The 18,599-nt window shown below is 41.1% G+C and overlaps 2 protein-coding genes across 3 annotated transcripts; both read right to left on the bottom strand.

Moving 5' to 3' along the window:
* Positions 1-266: 266 nt before the first annotated feature.
* paplnb (papilin b, proteoglycan-like sulfated glycoprotein) lies at positions 267-4,054 on the bottom strand (the record flags this gene model as incomplete). Its single annotated transcript, XM_084000233.1, has 12 exons — positions 267-551; positions 799-877; positions 972-1,128; positions 1,517-1,597; positions 1,685-1,835; positions 1,926-2,102; positions 2,198-2,512; positions 2,838-2,968; positions 3,083-3,185; positions 3,293-3,353; positions 3,478-3,587; positions 3,998-4,054. 12 exons carry the CDS (start codon positions 4,052-4,054, stop codon positions 267-269), a joined length of 1,707 nt encoding a protein of 568 aa, XP_083856359.1.
* Positions 4,055-4,773: 719 nt separating this feature from the next.
* LOC311007624 (uncharacterized protein) lies at positions 4,774-8,442 on the bottom strand. 2 transcript variants are annotated; one of them, XM_084000878.1, is made up of 3 exons: positions 8,343-8,442; positions 7,568-7,685; positions 4,774-6,004 (listed from the first exon to the last, which is right to left on the bottom strand). In XM_084000878.1, the coding sequence occupies exon 3, from the start codon at positions 5,937-5,939 to the stop codon at positions 5,577-5,579; it is 363 nt and encodes a 120-aa protein (XP_083857004.1). In that variant the 5' UTR covers positions 5,940-6,004; positions 7,568-7,685; positions 8,343-8,442; the 3' UTR covers positions 4,774-5,576. The 2 variants fall into 2 exon arrangements, with proteins under 2 accessions (XP_083857004.1, XP_083857005.1); XM_084000879.1 differs by lacking the exon at positions 8,343-8,442 and having other exon boundaries at positions 7,568-7,767.
* Positions 8,443-18,599: the final 10,157 nt, after the last annotated feature.

Below are 18,599 nucleotides of genomic sequence, written 5' to 3'. Positions count from 1 at the left end.
ATTAAGGTGAGTGTCACAAACAAAATATCAAGGATCAAAAGAATGATAAGAATCAGACCCAGGAGCTGTGATTATCTATGATCTGAGGCTATATTTGTAATGTAATCTCTGATGTTGAAATTAAATGTGGAATGTTTTACAGTACATGTTTGTGTCTGTTTTCATATATGTAAATCAATGTACACTATTTGTGTGTATATGTATTTTAGCTTCATAGCAAGGGCTCCTTGTTAATCCTGTGTACTGGAGGTAAGTGGTGTGCAAGGTTATGCCCTTGCCCTCCGAGCACCCCTGGTCGGCCCTCTTCTTGGGGTCACTCTGCGAGATGAAGGTGGGGACTCCCTCACCACACCCCCACACTCTCTCTGGCACGCCTCCATGGACACAAAGTTATTGGCGTTCCCTTGGCAGCTTCCATACCAGAACTCGGTACATTTACCGGTGCCCGCGTTATAGTAGAACCGGACCATCCAGGTATCACAGGGGCCCTCATCACGAGGCATGGAGCACACATTACCATGGGATGGCATTACAGGGGCTGATGGGCGCTCCTGAGAGAGGAGAGGAGAAAACAAGACATAAGATATCTTTTTAATGTCAGTTTTAATCACAGCTACTGCTTTTATTACTGCAACTATCTATCTATCTATCTATCTATCTATCTATCTATCTATCTATCTATCTATCTATCTATCTATCTATCTATCTATCTATCTATCTATCTATCTATCTATCTATCTATCTATCTATCAGTTTCGATAAGTTCGAAACAAGACAAGGACCATATGTGATTCCTACCACAGTTGTCTGGTACTCTGGACATCCAACTCTTCCAAAACCTTGAGCTGGAGTCACTCCGTCCAAACAACAGCCAAACCTAAAGAAGAGAGGGTTTTTTTTTACCCTAATGTTCATAAATTAAGCATAGAAGCAATTCATCAAATAGTTTTTTGTCTCAGAGGCATCCCTACCTGGTGCGAACACAGTCGTCTTGGAAGCAGCCCTCATTCCTAGGTCCAGTGGCGGAGGTTTGGCCATCAGGACAGCAGCCGTAAAATGACTGTGCACAGTGAGGGCCGACCACAGCAGGGTAGGGATCATGGGGAATGTTTGTCAGTGGTCTGGAAGCTAAAGAGATTAAACACAGACACAGACATAATCAAACACACTGCTACCGTACAGACATATATGTTTAGATTTTTGTTTTGAAGTATCCTATTTGGTCACATAGTTTGTCTATCTCTTATTTTAGAATATAAATATGGCCTTTGGTGGTATAGAAACAGTTTGGGCTCTGTGTTTGTGTATGAGAGACATAAAGTAAATGTGGAAGCAGTGCAGTCATGGTCCAGACAGACAACAACATAAAGTAAGGGCAGAGTTTCTCTATTGGCTGATGAGGCATTCATTCAAAAATAAACTGGATGATGCACATATTTTGTTTAAGTCATAAATGTACACATGTGAAATTATTGCAAAGAAAGAGTGATATTCTACTTCCTCATCCTTTACATACCTGCAGGGTCTCCTGGAATGTGGGGCACAAATCCTCTCATTGTGGTCTCATGTGCCCGTGGATCCTGTACACTTGGGACCACTGAACAGAAAGTGCATTGATCAAATACAAACTATAACATAAATAATCAAACCAAACTGGTGTATAACCACTTCAAATGTGACTTACTTTGAGCTCGAGGACATGGCTGTGCGTTGCATGTCTCCACAGAGACGGGCCTGCTAGCCAATCCACACCGGGCCTCGGGGTACGGGTTCAGATCTGTATCATAGCAGCTCACCCTCCTCTCTCTCACTCCACCACCACAGCTTCTAGTGCACTGAACGTATGAGGGAAAACACAGGCAAATAAACAACTTGAAGATGACAGACATTCAAAGTTTTTTTTTTCTTTTCTTTTTAATTCTTACCAGTCCATAGTCAGTCACGTGCCAGGTGATGTGCATATGACAGGCAGGCCTGCGGCACACCTGGGCTGATGCAGGTCGTGCCGCTCCACTACAGGCACTCTCAGCCAGACGTTCACCTCCTGGTCCCACACAGAACACTTCCCTCGTCTGCTGGCCTTCTCCACAGGTCACTGAACACTGATATCAAATGCAACAACAAATTAAAATCCTCTTTTTGTCTATAATAAACCTCCTGTGCCTGTCTATGTCATAATCTACTGAGAGATACGAACCACACTGAAGCTTGAGACACTGTACTCGGCACATGGATGCATGTTGCAAGCCTGCTGACTCTGTGGCCTCTGCAGGCGCTGGGTGATGCAGTAAGTCTCCTCCACCACACGGGGGTTCCTTGCATCCTGAACCCAACACTCCACACTGCGATACTGCATGCCCCCATTGCAGGTGGCTGAGCAAGCGCCGTAGACACCGGTTTTGTAGATGTATGTAAGTGTCTCCCTCGGGTGAGGAGCGACGACAACAGGAGCAGCAGAGTGCACAGAGTTTATGTCGTCATCCAAACCCACAAACTCTCCATGGGTCAGGGTCTGAAAGGAGATCAACAGATATGATTCTGTCTAATTCAAAAGAAGACACATTTAAAAGACCAACTTAAGGGTAATAAGAAAAATGTATCTTATTACAGAAGTGCAGAGTTGATTTTTCAAATGAATAATTCCTGACAAATACTGCTGTACAGTGTAAATCTTTGGACAGGGTTATGCTGAAAACCAGCATGCTTGATCAAATTTTCTTCCATAAATGAAAGCTACAAAATACACAAAGAAATACAAACATTCAATGAATAAACTAACATTCTATGAATATTAATTATCCTCAAAGTTAACAGCAGAGCCGCAGTGTTGCTCTCACCCTGCAGACGCCATCCACACAGATATCAGTGCGGCCCACATAGCAAGGTGTCCCATCAACCACTGCAGGTCTGTGTCGATAGAAGAAGTTCTGTCCTCTCGGGACACAGTTCAGCTCACATGGATTGGTTGCTACAATATTAAAGATACAGTAATCACATTCATTTTGTATATAGGCTATGTATTTCTAAATGTCATCTGTAAGCCAAGCAATCACTTAGATTCAGGTAATAATAAACCTTGTACCTCCATAGTAAGGCACCCATGCGTGACGTTTGCTCTGAAAGTCCATTCTGTCAAACTGGGTGCACTGCTCCTCCCTGAAGTCCCTGGATCCAACTGGACATTCCTACAAAGATTATCGACAGATGTAAAGTTTTAGGACACATTTGAGAAGGTTGTTGTTTTATGGTGTTTATAAAAAGGCAAAAATAATAATAATTTAAGGATAATTACCTGTGTGTTACAGGTTATGAAGGACTTAGAAGATCCCAAGCAGTTATGACCTCCATCTGTCCTGAAGAGGGAGAGAGAAAAGACTTCTGTTTGCACACAAGCCACACTCTAGATAAATGCTACGAGGCTAAGACGCTCATTTAAAAAATCATACTATTTTAAGACCCTATGATTTTACGTCCTACCTTGAAGTGATACATCTCCTGGTTCTCACGGCCACTCCTGTGCCACAGGTGCGACTGCAGGGCCCATAGGGTCCAAACTCCCCCCAGTAGTCATGGGTTGGCTGAGTCAGCTTGAAAAATATAAATAAAAAACAGTTAACCTCCTACTCACTCTGCTGCTGGAACACATAGTGCTCTCTCACACCATATCATAACCCACCACCAACCCAACCACTAACACACACTAAGAGCATGCTAGAGACACCAAAATAGCAGCAGGAACATTTAACCACAAACCGTCCCCAAGCGTTGCATAAGTATAGTATAGTAGTATTTGTAAACCTGCTGTGACATATAAACAACATTATTGCAGGCATATGTTAGAAATTAAATATGTGTGGTTTTTTCCAGTCCTGAGACTTTGCACTGCTGTACATACTGTACTTTGTGCTCCACTGGATTTCCATCGGTACTTGGGTGCTGAAATTTACATCCAAACGGAACAAAATTATAATAATTATTGTTAAAAAGTTAGACTCACCGTGAAGGCAGGTACAGCCAGCAGCTGTAGGAGACCCAGGACTTGCAGGATGTTCATGTTCAACAGAAGCCACTGACGAACTACTGATAAGAACAGCAACTAAATAACCCAACTCTCAGAGCAAATATTTCTATTTAACATAAATATAAGTGCAATTAAGCCATTAATATAAATTATGTCTGTTGGACGATGCTTCAAATTAAATTCCTCTTTTTCCACAGAAAATCTTTTTTCACTGAAGTTTGAAATCTGCATTGAATAAGCTAAGTGTGAGTTAAAAGATGCGAACAACAAATCCAAATTATTTTTCATCTTACCGTCTTGAAGTGAATTCCCAGCTGGTCGACCAGCAGCTCAGAGAGACGTGCACCTCAGCAGTGAAGGTAGGCACTGACACCCAGCTTTCTATCTTCTCACCCTCTCTGCTCTCCAACACCACAGCCCATTTAGTGTCAGATTTCAACCACACAGCGATGCACAGGAGGTTTTTTCCACTTCTTTTTTTTTTGACAATAAATATAAGCTGCTCGTTCTTCTCTGGGACATAATGTTCCCAGCTAAGACCCTCAGGCCATGAGCGTATTTCATTTTATAAATTATAAGTCAGTGTCTTTTATTTTTTCTGCTCTTGTGTAAAAGTTTAATTGTACATTGCACTACAAGGAAGACGGAGAAGAAAAGGATGTTTGAACACACATGATTTAATGGTTTCATGTTTGATTTTGAATCATGAAAGCAATAATACTCATAATGAAAAAAAACTAAAAATGTGATAAGGTAAGGTGAAAGACTTATCGAATTCTCTTCACATTGCTGGCCACCGATTTTCCCTTTTTGCACGTCTCACAACCACTAAATACAGACCAGACAGTCACAGCAGAGGTGCTGGTGGGATTTAAACATCGACCTAAGGCTCTATTTAGTTTTATTTTAGCAAGAAACCGCAGTGAGCATGGCTGAATGGGAAGATGTACAACTGGAAACCAAAACACTCCTGAGTTTCGGAAAGCTGAAGGAGACATGTGGCCTGATGAGAGCAAAATATATACTTTAGTCTTACCATTGAACACACAAGTGCCCAAAAGAGAGTAAAAATAGCTATGATATGCATGTGTGTGTTTGCGTAATCTAATGACAGCAGAAGTGATAGTAAATCATTTGTTGACATGCAGCAGAGGTGGAAATCACCTGCATTCAAGAAGCAATACGTGGTAATCTAGCATGAAAGCAATGCAACAACTTGCACCAGTGTTAAGCTCAGGCTTCTCTTGTTCTGTATTTGCTAACTGGACTAAGTGTAGTGATATAGAGTTGTGAGTTTTACCAGGATTTTTTTTCCCCAGTGACTATGTTTGTCGAATATAGACCTAAAAATTATGATTTGCACAACAACAAGTCTGTATGATGCCATTCAAGGGTCTCATTAAAATATTATTTCAAAGCCTCTGCATATAGCACAAAACCTCCAAAACCAATCCTTTCACAATTTCACTCACACATCCCAAACCAAAAAACCAACACCCACAGTCTTTTTTTTCTCTACAATGAGAAAATAAGTCTGTCAGTCACTTTCTGTCTCTCAAAGCTGCCGGTTCAGTTTCTGTGTTTGCTTCTCCTTCGCATCAAAGGCACTCTTGGTGCTGAACAGGTCGTCTACTGTATTCATGATCTCCTGCATTTCTCGGGACAGCTCAGAGTAACTCTCCTTCAGGTCCTCCTGCTGCTGCCTCAGGTCCACGGCCGCACGCATCAGCTCGGTGGCCTGGTGGCTGCAGTGGCTACGCAGCTGCTCCACGTCCGACAGCAGCACCTCCATGCTCTTCATTAGCTGCTCCAGGCGGTCGGCTGTCACCTCGAACCCGGAGGCGTCCAGCTTTGCAGCCTCGCTGTTGTCTGGCATCTGAGTGTCAGACTCTGGGTCTGTCTTTGGGCCTGTCTCCATCCTCCTGCTGTTAACAGCTCTCCACCACCCGGTATACACAAGTCAGACTTCAATGAAACAGATATCTGGAAGAAAAAGGAATCATTGAGCTGCTTCCAGTGATTATAAAAGGTCACAGGGTGGAGAGAAAGCAAATATTTTCAGAGAAAGCCGAGAGGTGTCAAAGATGCAGAGCTGCTCCGACACCTTCCCCCAGCTGGTATGGAGTTTAAGCTCCTTGCAGGGGGTGAAATTTGCTGTTCTGACTAATCTTCTCTGCTTGGGAACGTGTGTGTGTGTGGTAATGGCTATATGTGTATATGCCCAGGTGCCCTTTCACTGACGTGTTGTCCTATAATCCAGTTAGGGCAGCTAACCTGAGTAACAACCTCCCCAGTCCAGACCATTGCTGGCTCGACTGAACAGCAGGCGGGACATCAGATTATGTGGTTCTTCCCTCCTCCCAAACCTATTCACCGTCTGAGTCGACAGATTAACCCCATACTGGTGAAGTCATCTGTGCGTGGCCTTGACGCTCACATGCAATCGCTCATACTGTATGAATAATACCATCTCCGATTCTCTCTCTGACATCATCTGCCAATCAGTCTCCCTAACTTGTTCTGCAGGTGTTGATCTAATAATGCACATCTCACTGTGTGTTTAGGCCAAACTCATCAGGTCTATTTTTTATCTACAAAAGAATTTTACGCCTGTGATTTCACATCATTACACTGTAAAAAATATTTTTCTGTCACTCAATTTTTCTGCTATCTTGTAACAGCTCTATTTAATGTAATGTTGAATTCTGAATCTTAATTTAGTAGGCCTACAAATTAGTTCTTTGTCATTGACTGTGGTTTCTTGCTAGTTTATGGTGATTTCTGCTTGACAAGAGCTTCAGCTATTGCTACATTTATAAGACAAGAGTTTATATCATTCCCTCTGACCAGTGGCATGTCTTTTCTTAGATTGGAGGCTAGAAAAAGTTGCTATCAGAAATGATGGGACAGGCTAGACAAGCTGGTTAACATGCTAACCTCAGTAGAAGTAAAGACGTAGTAGAAACAAGACATTGGCGTTTCTTTCCATTGGAGACAACTTTTGAGTAAAGGAATGAAGTTTGATGCTGAATTCACAACTGGTAAGTAAACAGCTGCCAATGCTAAGGCTATCTGGTTAGCAAATGCAAAACTTACAAACAGCTCCTTTAACCACCACCACTAAAAACATGTCAGCTAGGTTAATCCTCCAGTCAGCGCCACTGACCAAAGGCACTGGCTCATGATCTGGAGTTGGTCCCCGGGCGCTGCACCGTGGCTGCCCACTGCTCCTCAGGGATGGGTTAAATGCAGAGAAAGAATTTCACTGTACTAGCTGTATATGTGACCAATAAAGTACCTTTACCTTACCTTACCTTTACCTTTTAAAATAAAATTAACATGCATACAATGATTGAAACTATCTAGAAAAAAGTATGTTGAAATTAGGCCCCCAGGCAGCCTGTATTGCGGGCCTATTTTCTTGCTCTTCAAAATAAACATGAGGTTCTCATTGAATGGAACTGTGTGAAATGAGAAAATGCACCAAAACCCAGACAAAATATCACGTGTTTAAAAGCATGTTAAAGAGCCGGCACGAGCACCTACCCTTTAAATGGCTGTAAAGATAAGGAGTCCAAATGGTGACCTCACCACCCTCAGTGTCTTATCAAAACAAGACAACTTGCTCTGGGGAGGCCGGCGTCAAGGGGAATGTATCCTCTCCCTGAGAGGTAAACACAGCAGTTATATATATGCTATATAATAATTGCAATAATATTTTTTTCATTTAGGACATAGACAGAATTATATGCAGCAACACCCTTTAGTTTAGACAATCAGATAAATTAATCACTTGCAAAAATTATAGCCTACTGCTGTAAAAAACAAAACAAAACAAAAAGGCAGTATAGAAAAAGGTTAGCACATCAGGCAACACAATACTTATAAGTTATAAGTAATAAGAGTACATAGTTGACATGTTTTCCATTACAACACCTTGAAGACATATAGTAAAGACTTATAGTAAAGAGAGGAGCCTGTATTTCTTTCAGACTACAACAGGAAATAAAACTGGCAAGAATTATGGAGGTCGCGATAACAAAGAATTAATTGAGCACAACAGGAACTAATGACAATGAGTATGAATAGAAAGTAGAATGACAAGAAAACAATAATATCCAATTCTTCACTCGAGGAAAACAAATAAACAACAACAGCAACAATAAAAAACAGCATGACTTATTCACAGCTCCCCGGAGAACAGATCAAGTTAACGTCAAACAGCCAACCTGTGGACCAGTGGAGCCACTACTGAACAGAAACACACGCAAAATGCAAACGGTATTGCAGACGTCTTAAAAATAAGAAAATGAACTCTTACTTGTTCCTTTGGTGACTCTCAGGAAGTTGCGTCGTGCAGGCTGAAGATAAGCTAGATTGTGTGTGAGGGATGGATCCTGTCCAGACCATGATGGTGCTGCCCACCTCATGGCAGTTCACACAGTGACGATGGTCATGATGACACTATTTTAGCCTGCACTCTGCTTATCAGCTGTTCACAAAGAAACTACAGCTGGTGTGACGGGCGGCATTTGAATGATTTCTGCATCTCAAAGACCATTTTCCATCTTGACCTTAATCAAATCTCTCTTTTTTTGGCAGCAGTTTGCAGAGTTATAAAAAGGAATGTATGCACAAACACAAACCAATAGGGCAGACATTCATAGTAAAATCTGCCTTAAACTACTTAAATATGGCTTTGGAGTAATTAGAAATAACATATCATTATCTGCCACCAATACATGCTATATAGAATCAATTGTTACCATGCTCATTGACACAGGGTGTAATGTGTCCTGTATTATGAAGGCTACCCTCATTTTAAACCCATGTCCCAAGTTAACAGCTGGTTTCATGAGTAGATAAGCAGCTCTGGCCATAATTTGTTTAATGTATCCCATATTATTTTGTTACTAAAAAGATCTCACCAGTTTGATGATGTTGTTTGTGGATGGGCATGGCTACACCTGAATGTCACATGGGTCCATTGTCATCCAAAAACCAAATGTGGGTTAATGTTGGTCAGATTAACAGTGGTAAACTCAGTAGTGGATGCTCATGAAGTAAAAAAAAAAAAAAAAAAAAAAAAAAAAAAGCAGGAGTGGTTTAGCACTAGTTTTTAGTGTGAAGAGCAAAGTGGGTGTACTTCTTCGATATCTCCACATGGTGGCAGCCTTGTAATTCTTAAATTTTCGCAGTTTAAACCATTGTCCACTGGTGGATGTTACTAATGTTTCAGTGCTCCTTTGTGTGTTTCTGTCATGTGCATGTCTTGTCTGTCTCCGCTGCTGCATGGGTGTCTTTTAATTTTCCTCCTCCGTGTGAACTTGAGTAAATCACGAGTGTGCTCATCAGTTCTACTAAGAGACTCTGTGTACATTTCAATGATCCTCAACACGTGTGACCATTTACACTCCCGACATGTGTGTTCATGTGTGTGTGTGTGTTCCTATGTATGTGAGTGCAGTGTGGGGGTTCATGGGTATGGATTATTTCGCCCTAGGTCGTATTCTGAGAGGCCAGCCAAGCGTGAGGCGGAGAGGAGAAAGGGGGCATTGTTGTGGTCCAGATGAGTGTCAGAGGTGCCTCAGAAAATAGATTCACTCATGGGGGTTTAACAGAAACACACTTGCAACAACCGCCTGACCCCCTCAGACTATATGACCACGCTTGAACCCCTTTTACAATAGTGAAGGGATTAAACGTATCAATTCACATGGTCTGGCATCTGTATGTGGCTTATGCCGGCTGTAACTGATTGGCGTATGAAAAGTGTATTTAGTCTAGTCTGAATATAAACTACATGACTAACTGTGTGGAAAAACTCGGTCATCTGTTACTCCATTTAACTAAAAACAATCCTATGAATTAGTTGGACGTTTTGTTTCTCAACCCTCTCCCTGTCTATGGCCTTGTGACTTTCCTTCTTTGTCTTACTCACTCAGTCTAATTGTAAAAACATCTGGTTTGTCTCTGCAGAATACTTTGAGATAATCCACCACCGTCCCTAGTTGGTCATAGCTGAAGAAAACATTCGTGTGTTCAGTGGTCGCCCCCTTCTGTGATTTACTCACAAGTAAATGAGAGCATAAAAAAAGCTCTGTGTCACTGAAAGAATGAGAGAGTTATGGGCCAGTGGCTCACATGCTGCCTCGGCCCTCGGGACCGCTGGGGGACCAGGGGCTTGCCGCTGTGTCTTTACCCTCAGAACTGTTACACTATTTATGGACTCTCCTGGGTGTGCATGGGCCCGTGATTTATGACTCTCCATCTGGTGCTGTCAGGGCATTGTTGTCGATGCTCAGGACGTGCAGCTAAAGACGGTTACGATCACGGGGGAAATCACGGGAATTGACATGTGGTTAAGGGGACAAGGGTAGTTTGAAGATTGGGTAATGAACAGTGCTTTTATGAATATGTGAAGCAGATGATGCGCTAACGGCTGAGGACAGAGAAAACCTTGATGTTTAGGAAAGCCCTTTGAGACATTCGTGCCATATAAATAAAACTGGTACAATTAGACATGAACCATCACATGGGGAAGGAAACTGAGACAAAAGACAAAGTTATTATCTTTGTGCAGCTTTACATAATAAAGCTGCACAATGCAAATTTTTGTGTCTGTAATGTCAAAGGAGTCACTTGCAGGGAAAATTATGACCCAACTCTGCAGTTCCCATCATGCTCTTTAGGGCATTTGAGTGTCGTTCAGCAATAAAGTCTGTTTTCATTAACTGTCACATGATGTCAAAATCCAAAAAGGATTCTTAAAATCACAAATTTTGATCTTCAAATCTTTCCAGCATCCGCTTCTAACCCTGGATACTTGATAAGGAACCCTCACCGTCCACCACCAAAGAACTCCAATCATATTCCTGATGAGGAACATATGCCACATCATTTTTTATACACAATATAGGCCTTTATTGTCCCATCTTGGGCACTCAAGGACCATTTGTTGCAGACGCTCTATTTATCTACAGAATGATGAATATGCAGTTTGAGAAATGTTTTGAAGATTGAAAAAAAAAGTGGGAAAAGAATAAGTTGTCCTTCATAATGAGGCCAATTTTACCTTGGAGATTTGAGAGGTATTTCTATTCACACTGTCATTCACAGCTTCTTTCATACGTCAGTCACCCTGGATGTGAGTGTCAGTTAAATCCCTTAAAAGGAAAGAGTTAATGCTCTCTGAGATAATGCCACTGTGGAAAAAGCGAGATTTACTAAAAAAGAAAAAAAAAAAAAAAGGAAAAGAAAAACAGCTAAGCAGCGCTCCACCCCGATCCCTCAGATCTGGATCAGTTTCCTTGGACGTTGCCTTTTTCTGGTAAATGGGTGGGATTCCTGATCCCGTTCCTCCAGGGGAGTACAAGTGCATGAATAGCTAATGTTCCAATGCAACCTCCCCCGCTTTCAATTGATGCCAGAGAATTTCTTCTCCACTGTCCGAGAAACAACAATGTGAAGTCTCTGCCGTGTTTTGTTCAGAAACTCACATCTTATGAAACTATAGGTGCCTGAGTCAGATGGGAAGTTTGGATATTTTCCTCCACACTGGTCTGGAAGAACATTTGCCTGGAAGACATGTGATTTATGTTCCTATTGGCAACTGTTGAAAGAAACTGAAAAAAATGATTCATCTTACTGGTATGGTATGTGCTGTACTGGTTGGATGCTTTAACATTATTGGAGCCTATAAAACTGTCTTGACCTGAGCAGCGGATCAAGTCCTAGTCCTAGGCCCCTCGGGACGATAAGCAGGTCTATTTCTTTTTAAAATACAGGGACGTAATTAAAGGAGGTATTCACCAGACTGACCTTCTCCTGACTCGTGCCCATTATGAATGTCTAATGTGTCCATAGTGTCTGTCAAGTGAAGCATTTGGCCCTGTTCATGATAAGCGATACATATGACATTGATCTGTTCACCAGCTCAGAACGCCCTATTGTTGGGTCTCCGTTGCACCTGATGTCAGATGCCTGCCAGCGCTGCACTCCCTTAACAGAGCTTTAATTGTGTTATAACCCTTTCCACATTCTTGGGCTGGCAGTTTCTCCTCAGTGCACACACACAGATACAGAGCTGCATCCATCTGACTTCTTTCTATTTTGAAAGCACAAATTTAATCCAAGCAGAGTTGAGTGATGAGGGCAGTATGAGCGACTTTAAGGGGATTTTAATTGTAAAATCCAAGCTCATATGAATCATACTTTTACAATTCAGTAATATACGGTATGTGCTTTCCATTGTTGCTATTTCAGTTTGAGAATATTTATTACATTATTACACGATGAATGAACTATTTGTTGCAACCCCTTGTCCGCAGGTCAGTCACAGAGGTTGGGAAGCTCTTTTATAAAAGATGTAGTTACCACTGATTAGACAGTGTGAGATAGGCTGCGGGTCCTTATCATACCACACAGGAACATAAAAATTTCCATTTCCATTTTCCCATAACTAAAGAACACATAAATCAACTGTGATAAACCTTTTGTATCATAGGAGTTGCCATGTTAGTCTTTTTTTTTTTTTTTTTTGGATATTTCCTGCTACCGCTGCCAGGACCTCATTTACTCTTATTCAGGCTGGGAAATGGGTTTTAGACACTAGGGAAATCTGGTGCGCCTCTGCTCCTCTCACAGCTAATTAGTGTGTGAACTAATTGCATAGCTAACTTTAGCAGAGCGACAGCCTAGTTCCATCTGTCCGCTATCTATAAAGTAGGGAGGGAGATGGAGAACTGCCTACAGGTGACTCTCTAGATCCTTTAAGAACGTTCTAGCAAGAACATTTAGCACAGGAGCATGTTTTTTGTAAATACATAAGGAGACTCAGACCTTTCAGAACTGTCCAGATCACACATCTAGTTTACTGAGTCAACATCAGGTTTCCAAACATGTCAGGTTCCTACGAGCATTACATAGTTCAACATTTGTGAAATGCACTTAGGCTTCCTACAAGAGTTAGGTAAGAAGAATGATGAGACGTTCAAGTAAGCTACACTATGGAGCTATGAATTCATGTGAAGCGAAAGCTAGGAGACTGTTAGCTGAGCAGAAGTAAGCGGAATATTTGTGTTAATATAAGTCTTAAATAGTTATATCTTCCGACAGCAATCACTTACATAGAGTGTTTGGTCTGAAACACGGGTCTGTCAGTCACTCTGCTCTGCTGTAAGCTGAGGAGATAACTTTCCTTGTATCCTACAACCTTTATCCAATGAGGAGAGAGAACGGCATAAAGGGGCGGTCCTCTCTGTGTGTGCAGCCAAGGGATGCACGTGAATGTGGTGACGTAGGGACGAGGGTGGGGACTGCTAACTCCATCGGCTGACAAGAAGTTAGCCAAAACGACCGGATCGCTTACTTCTGCTTTAACTTTGAATAAAGCTGACTCAACTTCACACTACCTATGAATATCTTTTGATTTATATACTTTTACTATTATTCTTATGCTAAATATATATAAAAAATATATATTGTTTGAACTTATCTAAGTTTGCACAGATAGCGGAGACAGCAAGCCTGGCACTATCCAAAATAGTAGCACCTAGCCTATATGGCACCTACAAATGCCATCAATAAACACGTTTGCCAATCTAGTATGGAGCACAGGGAAAGCTAATCTGACTCAACTTCACTGAGACAACAAAGCTCCAGCGCGTCACTAGCCCTGGCAAAGAAATTGGCTAGCCAAGCCAACAACCTCCCATAAAAACAACTGCAGTGTGGTAGAAAGGTGCTAGTATGAAGATTACGATTAGATAGTTGTTTCCAATCATCTTCTGGCACTAATTTTATATTCACTGTACACAGGAGTGGTTTTAAGCATCCAAGTGAGAAGAAGATTAGGCCGATGTCTATTTACATGCATAGGATTTGTTGTCTATTGTGACTTAATTCAAGGGCTGCTGCAGGTATTTCCCCATAGTGTTCAGCATTATTCAAGTCGCTATTCAACGACGGTGCTTCTACTTCAGTAGAAGGCAGGGAAAGAAGTGACTCTAACGCACATGGCATTAAAATCACATTAAAAAAACCCAACAATTACATCTTTTTACCAGAAACCATAATCCCTGTACTCTGAGTAACCCTCACTGTGTACAGTTTTCATTGGAACGTCTTCCTATAGAGGAAATAGTCCCTGTGCAGCTGACAGATGTTTTTAAATAAAACAATCTCATTTCCATTCACCTCTATTGTACTTGGACTGAGGTAAAAAAAAAAAAAAAAACCCTCTCCAACGAGAAAATAAGCACCATGACACATAAGTAAGGAACCTTATTCTCTGTGATTTTGGTGAACTTTCTGCTGTTCTTACTTTTAAATCTCTACAGTAGACTCACAGTAATGACACTCATACTGCATATTGTTATGGTAAATCAGGGAAAAAAAGCTCTGCTCTTCAGATTTAAAGGTTTCACACACTGTCTCACTTTCTAAACATGATAATAAAGGCCTTGTTTAAAGGTTTAAACACTGCACCCTTTGTGGCAGATGAAACCAAAGTTTGTCTGGGGGGGGGGGGCAGAGGCTCTTGAGGTTTCAAGACATACTACAGACTTCCTCTAATCACACTCTCAAGGTGGTGGCAAATGAAAAAAACTGACTCTCATTTCCAACGGACCCCCACACGCCACTTGCCTTCTTGCAACTGAGACGGTCTTGACAGCTCGAGAGATCAAAATATGATATGTAATGCAGCCAATGCACAACAGATGACGGGAGAGGGAACGATGAAGCAATTAGGTTCAGGTTTCTGGGAAACTGAGGTCACATACAGGAGGTGGCTACAGGAAGAGATGGTGCTCAGACATTTGACTTACCTATTAAAGTGAGCATGTAAAGATATCACAAGGAATGTTGAAATTACACCCAGTTTGAGAGTGTCCATCAGGGAGCTATAATGTGAGGTCAGAGGTCAGGGTGTAGGTTGCTGCTGTAGCGTGAACTACCAGATTATAGCAAAATATTAACCTATTTTCTTATGTTTGGAGACTATAGTGGAGACCCTGTGCCATATTTAACAGCCCAAATCGGTATTAGTTTGACACTTAATTGCTCTCCCTGACTTTATGAGGATTAGACACAGTATACTGGTTTTACGCTGATAACATTACAGTAAATTATTAAGTCTTTTCTGTTCTTTATCTGTGATTGGTTTAAAAAAAATCCCACTTAAATCCAGTGCGGGTTTGGGTTACTAGACTTGGACTGGAGTGCTCTCTGGCACGTAATTGACCTCACACACAAGTAAGGTCATTATGCTGTATTTGTCATCTCAGTATTTGTTTGAATACGTAAGAATATTTGTGTGAACAAGTTCCCAGGATCCTCTTTTCAGCATGTCCAGTTACCTTACCCAGGTGATATCATCATCTCTGGGCCACTTGACACCAGGTAGTGATGTAACAAAAAATGTTTAAGAGCAGACATGATGCATTTCTCCCCTGTGACCTGACAGCGATCTGTAGGAGTGTTGCCTATTGAGGGTCAAACACTAATGGATTGTGGTGTGTCTCTTATGTTAAAGACCTTTATATAACACCACAAAGTCACAGTTCTCTGCAGGAATCTATCATTAAATCTCATGCAGCTGTTATTTGGCATATAATGTACACGTGGGCACCATGGTAACACTGCATTTAATTTGCAATGGAAATCAGTGTCCCATGAGGATAAAGCATACAAACAATAGTGGATTTATAAAACATGTTCTGACCATTATCTGATCAACCCCCTGATACCATAACAACCATGTTATTATGAGGTGCAGCATTTGTTGCCACCTAACAACCAACCACCCGCTTTTACGTCCAGAGCCTTTCATACGAGCCCAAAAAAACGAAAAGTTTCATTCTTCATCAGTGAACTCTGTAGAAAAACAAAATGTAGACAGAGAGTGTTTCCTCATTTTGTATGAGAACGATGACAGACCCACAGTAGTTTCTTCCTGTGCTGATTAGATAGCAGCTTGCTGTCTCTCTGTTTCACTGAGTGTGAAATGTACACATAGGGGACAGGGCTGCAGCAGGACATCTGGGACATATTCTCAGTTTTCATAATGTGTCGTTAATTAAAATAAAAATGCAAAAAATCATTCAAATAATTTCTGTATTTTTTAATGTCTGCAGTTTTTGCATGAAAGAAACAAAGAGCTCTTTAAACGAGTGTTGTGGAGACAAGCTGGAGCAAAACACAGAAATGTTCGTGTTTAAAAAAGACAAAGAAAGTATACATAACAGCAGCTGCAGACTCTTGATTTTCCATTTTGGAAACTTTTATCCACTTTTATCAGAAAATATAAACATTTACACAGTCCTGCATAAGGATAAATTACTTTACTGCTATAATTAAACAAATGCGTCTGTTTTAAATAATATTTCCAGCTGCAGAAAGCAACTGCTGCACAGTGAAGAAATGGTGCGCTAATTAACGAACTGGGGCAACCAGCCCTTAAATATGTCATTGATTGCTGATAATATAATCGGTTTGTCTAATTTGTTCTTCCATGTTAATTATGTGACTGCAATCACTGCTCTCACTGGAGTGCTTGAACATCTTGCATGTCTTACAACACCACTGATACAATTAATGTCTCAGATTTCTCCCTATATTTAGCATCCAGTCCAGTGTGCTAAACATACAAAAGCCCCCACTATTTTCCCACCGCATCAGCATACATAATGCGGGTGCCACATTGGCAGTGATCAGAGATGGCATTACACACCCTCTTAGGCATTTCCTGTGGCGTTTCCTGCTTCCTTCATGACTTCATGTGCTAATGTCCATTAATCCTGGCAAACTCTCGACAGCTCTTTCTGTCTCAGGGTCTGATATCACAAAGACTTTCTCTCTCTCACACGGCCGTCACTCTGAGCTGAAAGCAGCAGACCGGGGCTCCCAGTGTTTCACAGCCGATGGAGGAGATAAGCTTTCTTGTGTGAGTGTGTGTGTATGTGTATAGGTGAACATGCACGAGAGAAAAAACAGAGGTCTGCACTGTACACAGTTCAGTTCAGCCCCGGGGGTAAAAAAAACTGTCTGGGAAATTGTAAAAGTGATACCAAGCAGTGCGAAATTGGTGTCAAAAACATCTGTAAGCAAATGCTAATCCAAATGGACGTACTACAGGGATATAGACAGGAGGTCGTGAGCTGAACACAGTGTCTGAGCCTGCAATGCATTTTTTCTGTTTTGTTGTGTCTGTGAGGCGTAATGAAGAATTTTTCAGAACCAACATAGTGTGTCATCTAATCGTAACTAGCATGCAATGGAGCTTTTTTTATTATGGCTGCCCTCATCTTTCTTTCTTTCTTTCTTTCAGTTTTAGCCTTTGTTTGAAGGAGAGAAACATCGCTGATCCTATTTTGGGCTTCTCATCCGTCATATATCGGCCTTTGACACTACAAACACCAGACAGCATTTATCTCCTATGGCAAGACTTAATTCAACAGCAGCTCTTGCCATGTCTCTAACACAGTCTGCCACAGATAAGCTTCCCCTGAGCCACCTCAACAGTGACACGAATCAGCTGAGTCACACGCTAATAAAGTTATCAAAACTCTAAAACCCACGCAATAACATCTTCAGATTTGGACAAAACTCTTCTTGTGTTTCTGTGTTTTTATTTTTGTTGCTGGTTTTTAATTTGAAATCAATTTTCTAGCTTTGTGCTGCAAGGAGCTAGACCAAAGACAGGCTATTGTAAACCTAAATTAAAGGCTGTTGCCACATTAGCTGACAGTAACACAGCTGTTTACATGTCTAGAAATGTGGTGAGTCCAGCATCCGCTTAAGTCCTCTACTGCTCTCTTTGGCAGAAAGTGCATTTAGTGAGTAAAAAAAAAAAAGATTTGCTTTGTTGCAGATTTAAAAAAAAAAAAAAAAAAGATTGTAGCTGCAACTGTACCGTTAAACCATTCGAGGAGAAATGGCGGCACAGCAACACTTTTTTTTAACGACAGTACTATAGGCACAAATGCACAGCTATGTCTGGAAATGATGTGGAAGCAAAAATAACACAACTCATGTACTGTAGTCCACGCACATTGTCAGACATGCATAAACATCGTTAAATGCAGGAAATCTTTATCTTGAGGTCAGGAAGTCATTTTGTGTGTCTCACAGCCCAAGCCTTTGGAGATAAATGCTTGTTTTGAGCAGCACAATATTCTTGTTTTGTGAAGTGTCACATGATATTACAGGTCACTTGAATATGGTAAGCTGACCGAGTCAAACATAATTTCATCATACGTTTCTTTTATCATTCAGAAAACCACAGTGTAAGAATATAAAATACAGAACAAGATGTTAAAACATTGAATTCAGCATTAAATGATAAAATCAAACTGGCATCATCTTGTGATTGGCATCAACTAAACAATTAAAAAAGAAAAAAAAACTGGGATATATTTTAACAAAACCAGCACCAGCATAATGGCAGTTGTTTTCGAGCTGCCCTGGAAGTTAAGTTCATGACCGCAACTTTCTTACTTGAACTCAAAACTATTTGGACTATGGGACTTCAACTTAACTGAAAATGGCCAGGCGTGCTGATACACGCATGGGAAAA

The sequence above is a fragment of the Trachurus trachurus genome, assembly GCF_905171665.1.
Source record: "Trachurus trachurus genome assembly, chromosome: 24".
In the NCBI taxonomy this organism is placed as follows: Eukaryota; Metazoa; Chordata; class Actinopteri; order Carangiformes; family Carangidae; genus Trachurus; species Trachurus trachurus.
Note: the sequence above shows the minus strand (reverse complement) of the source record. Positions and strands in the feature narration are given on the sequence as shown.